The sequence below is a fragment of the Cavia porcellus genome, unplaced genomic scaffold (assembly GCF_034190915.1).
Source record: "Cavia porcellus strain 051 isolate PalLab524CR breed Dunkin Hartley unplaced genomic scaffold, mCavPor4.1 scaffold_8, whole genome shotgun sequence".
NCBI classification, from domain to species: domain Eukaryota; kingdom Metazoa; phylum Chordata; class Mammalia; order Rodentia; family Caviidae; genus Cavia; species Cavia porcellus.
The window spans coordinates 19,263,126-19,267,439 of NW_026947491.1; the positions used below are offsets into that span (position 1 = coordinate 19,263,126).

General features: G+C 41.6%; 1 gene segment (V, D, J or C); it reads left to right on the plus strand.

Moving 5' to 3' along the window:
* The first annotated feature begins 3,610 nt into the window (after positions 1-3,610).
* On the plus strand, positions 3,611-4,314 carry LOC100723438 (immunoglobulin heavy variable 3-23-like). The segment is given in 2 exon segments: positions 3,611-3,760; positions 3,866-4,314. Coding segments are annotated over 2 exon segments (495 nt in total).

The window sequence follows — 4,314 nt, forward strand, 5'->3', positions numbered from 1 at the left end:
AAATACGGACTGGAGAAAATAAAACGTAAAATGAAAACTAAGAATGGTGAACAGGATGTAACACACTAGATTCAAGTTTCTGTTCCTGAAAAACTGTGGATATAAAGAATTTCTGGAATATGGATACCCAGCAGCCCAGGAATTGAGAGGGCACCTTGCAGAAAGGCAAGGACCTGTCCCAATGGAGATGTGGCTCATTAGTATGATGGAGTAAGTGTGTAGTACTATCCAAAGTCAGAGTTCCCATGGACTTTTTTGTCTCCAAAATAGATGAATTTCACTAACGACAAGTGTGATGACATTGGATGCTTGTATCTCCCGGATAAGGAGGGCACCTCCAGAGGGACCCCTGCATCCAGCATTTGTGCCTCTTCACAGTTCACACATAGGAGTGTCTATGGTTAGAGTCTACCAGTGAGGAGGGATGGATCTGGGTTCTGCTCTCTATCATGACTCACTCAGGAATCCTGATTTAGAGACAAATTGATAAGGATGTCAGCTCACACAGGAATAATTTAAGGAGATCTAATGAATGAGACTGTTACGCTGCATCTTTCCATACTGACTTTAGGTAACCTGTGAAGCGTTTGCTATGGAACTCAGTAGTAAGGAATCACGAGGTCACTTGCTGCTTCATACTGGAAAACCTTTCAAGGCACCAATGGTCAAGGGGAAGTGGACTTCAATCTCTGAGTGAAAGTCCCTAGAAGAACATTACTATCCACAAAATTAAGCTGAGAGCCTTTTAGTGGCAGGTTCAGTGGTCACTTGTGAGTTTAATATGCAGCATTGTTCCTTACCAAGTGGCAAGTTGACAGCTCTAAATATCCTCACAGTAATATACTTTCCTTCAGAAAAAACATATTCCAAAAAAACTAAGCTGTATTTCATCAAGGTCTGAAATTACACTACACAAGTGTAAAAATCTATTGAGCAATTGGAAAAAAAAGTGGTAAGGAACTTTGAGGTTAAAATAAATGTATCTTAGCATAAACCCATGAGTACATATTATTATGAGTACATTTCTCATGCACAAAGAGAAATACAATCAGATGAATGTCAAATATTTAATAGTCTACACAATTTATGACAACTTTTGTGTCTGAGGCAATTTTTTCCCAAATCAATGAGATGAGAGCATTTATCTAAGGGCCTCAAAACCCTGGAATATGTGAATGATGATATGAGAAAATACAGAATGGGGAATGACAGCTGATTTGAGCCACGTTCTTAACACACATATGTACATATGCACATCGAGTGTGAATTGATTTATGTCTTGTGCATACAGCCTATATGCTCATATGCTGTATGTTCTGCACAGTCCTGTTATCCATGGGGCATGTGTTCTAGTTTTCATATCCACAAGGCCTTCCTTCATCTGGGAACAAAGACAGCTCCCTGACCATCTTTTCTAGCATATGTCCTGTATGCAGTAGAATATTTGTGCCTGGAGCAATGGACTCCAGGGACATTGCTGAGTTTTTTGCGGGCTCAGTTAGTGTCTTTCACACAGAGGCAGTCCCCAAAATTTGCATATCCTCTGTCTCATTGTAAGTTTATGTCCAAGAAAATCCCACATATGCACATACTTCAAGAGCTAACAGATAAATTCACATAGCATATTGAGTTAATTGCTTTATATCTAAATATTAAAGTTATTCTCAGTTTTTCTTAGTAATAAAACCCACAAATGAAGTATGCACTTTCATAAGTCTAGTAGCAAATCATTCCTAAATGTTCAAGGATTTATCAGAGCCTGTGATAATATTCCCACCCCAGAAGTAGTTGCATAAACACAATATTTTGTTCTTCTCTCTGTGGGAATACATATCAACACCTAAAAAGCAGATAATTTTAAAAGCAGTCTTCAGAAAGGTGGAAAAATGCAGGTTCCTTCTCTTTCTGGTGCTGGTTCCCAGATGTGTGTTCTTGAAAATTCAGACAGTATTACACGGAGGTTCAGCAACTGATCTCAAAACTCACTGTGTTCTCCCACTGTCCTATCTCAGCTGCTCCTGCAAGAAACCTGATCTGGCCCAGTGAAGCCCTCACAGTCCCTTTCTCCCAGTTGGATGTTCCCTAGTTTCTCCAGCTCTGGGACACTGCCTCTGCAGCTGGATGCTTCAGCTACCAAGAAGGAAACCGAATGAATATGTCAAGATAATTGATAGCGGACACACAGCTTGCAATTCATACTTGACAACTCAGCATGTCTAAAGACAAAGGCAACAACCATTGTGCAACTGACCTCAATGTCCATGGAAAACACCAGCATGCAGTATTGTGCAAGAGTTTCTGAGGGGAGATAAGTGGGATAAAAGATACAAAGCTGTGTACACCGTAGTGTGGACCAGCAGGGAGCATGCAGGACTAATGGCATGTGCTCAGTACCAAGAAGAGGGCCTCTGGGGTTGTGAGGGGAGGAATGGACCAGGTGGGAAACTGGGACAGTGAAAGAGCCCTGGAGATCTCCTGGTTCTCTCTTGAGAACCAGGAGGGGTCAAAAATGAGTTGCAGAGAAGCAGGCAAAGGACTGAGGCCTTCCTTTCAGTGTCTGAATATCCTCTCTGTGATAGCATCATACATACTGTGGACAACATACTGTGTGTCCTCATCATTTCCTGTATGAATTTTCCCCAGCCCAAGCAATGAAAGGAACTTGGTGATGACAGATTACATTTATGCCTGTATTGTTTTCAGCTCCTTCACCTGAATTTCTGTGTGATGGCAATAACAACTTGCATATACTGAAAAGCAGACCAAGAATGTTAAGATATTAGATGTATACATGATACTTGTGTTCATCATCACTGAATATTAGTGTACTAATTTTGTCAACAAGAGAAATGGACAGTCTCATTCTGTAATAAATGTTTTCAATTGAGGAAAATCTACAATAAAGTAGACTTTAAGGAATACAACAAGAGAATTTAGGAGTAGTGATCTGAGGAATATCTAAACAGTGTGCATTGTTTTTTAAATATTATAATGTTGGTAGTTTGTGTCAAAAGTCATCTCATTTATCCATCATTAAAATTAATGCATATGTTTGTAATAGGTAACTTACAATGGAAAACTTAATGCAGAGATAACAAACGGAGGCACCAGATTCTTGAACATATGCTTGAGAAAGACACTGCTTGTCTATTCATTTATGAGTCTGATGCAACACAGAAATTCCTGTCAGGTTGTGTGTTTAGATGAAAATTTTTGACAAATATGAAGCATGATCACTCAGCCTTGAAACTTCTCTGTCAGAACTTGAAAACTGTGGCAAGGATTGTAGGATCAAACACATGGGAAGTTTTATAAAATACAGCTCACACCTCATAGGTCAGTATGCTTCTCACTCTATCTACATATTTGAAAACATATGCAATTACAAATCCATTAACTACATGTATGTAAGAATAAGTAAAACAGATGAAGTTCTGTATTCATTACTACACAGACACACAGGAAGAAAGCTAGTGTTCTATAACATTAGGGCTCTTCCAAACACCTCTCAAAGAACTCTCATGTGCTTTGCACTTTTCACTCTCTGAGGCTTCCTCAATAGAACTGACTATATAGCAGGAGGCCATGCAAATAGAGCCTCCCTGTGCTGATGAAAACCAACCAGTCCTCACTCTGCAGCTCTGCAGAGAAGCCCAGCCCTGGAAGTCCAAGTGTTTCCACTTGGTGATCATCACTGAGCACTGACGAGTCACCATGGAGTTTACAATGAGTTGGGTTTTCCTCCTTTTCATTTTAAAGGGTAATTGATGAAAAACAAGTGACAGTGATTGTGCAAATAGATATGAGTGTGATAAATAGTGGCTATGTATGATGTTTTCTGAGAAGGATATCTTTGTGTTTGCAGGTGTCCAGGCTGAAGTGCAGCTCGTGGAGTCCGGGGGAGGCTTGGTGCAGCCCGGGGGCTCCCTGAGACTCTCCTGCTTGGCCTCAGGATTCACCTTCAGTAACTACGGGATGAGCTGGATCCGCCAGGCTCCAGGGAAGGGGCTGGAGTGGATCTCAGCTATCAGTGATAGTGGTGCTAGCACATACTACGCAGACTCCGTGAAGGGCCGATTCACCATCTCCAGGGACAATGGCAAGAACCTGCTGTATCTGCAGATGAGCAGCCTGAGACCCGAGGACACGGCCGTGTATTACTGTGCAAGAGACACAGTGAGAGAATGTAGCTGTGAGCCCAGACACAAACCTCCCTGCAGCGGCATTCACCACCAGCAGGGGGAGTTGGGGATTTATGAACTGAGACCAGAGGGGGCCCCTGAAGCAGGAGCAGAGCAGAAGGCAGGGGATTGA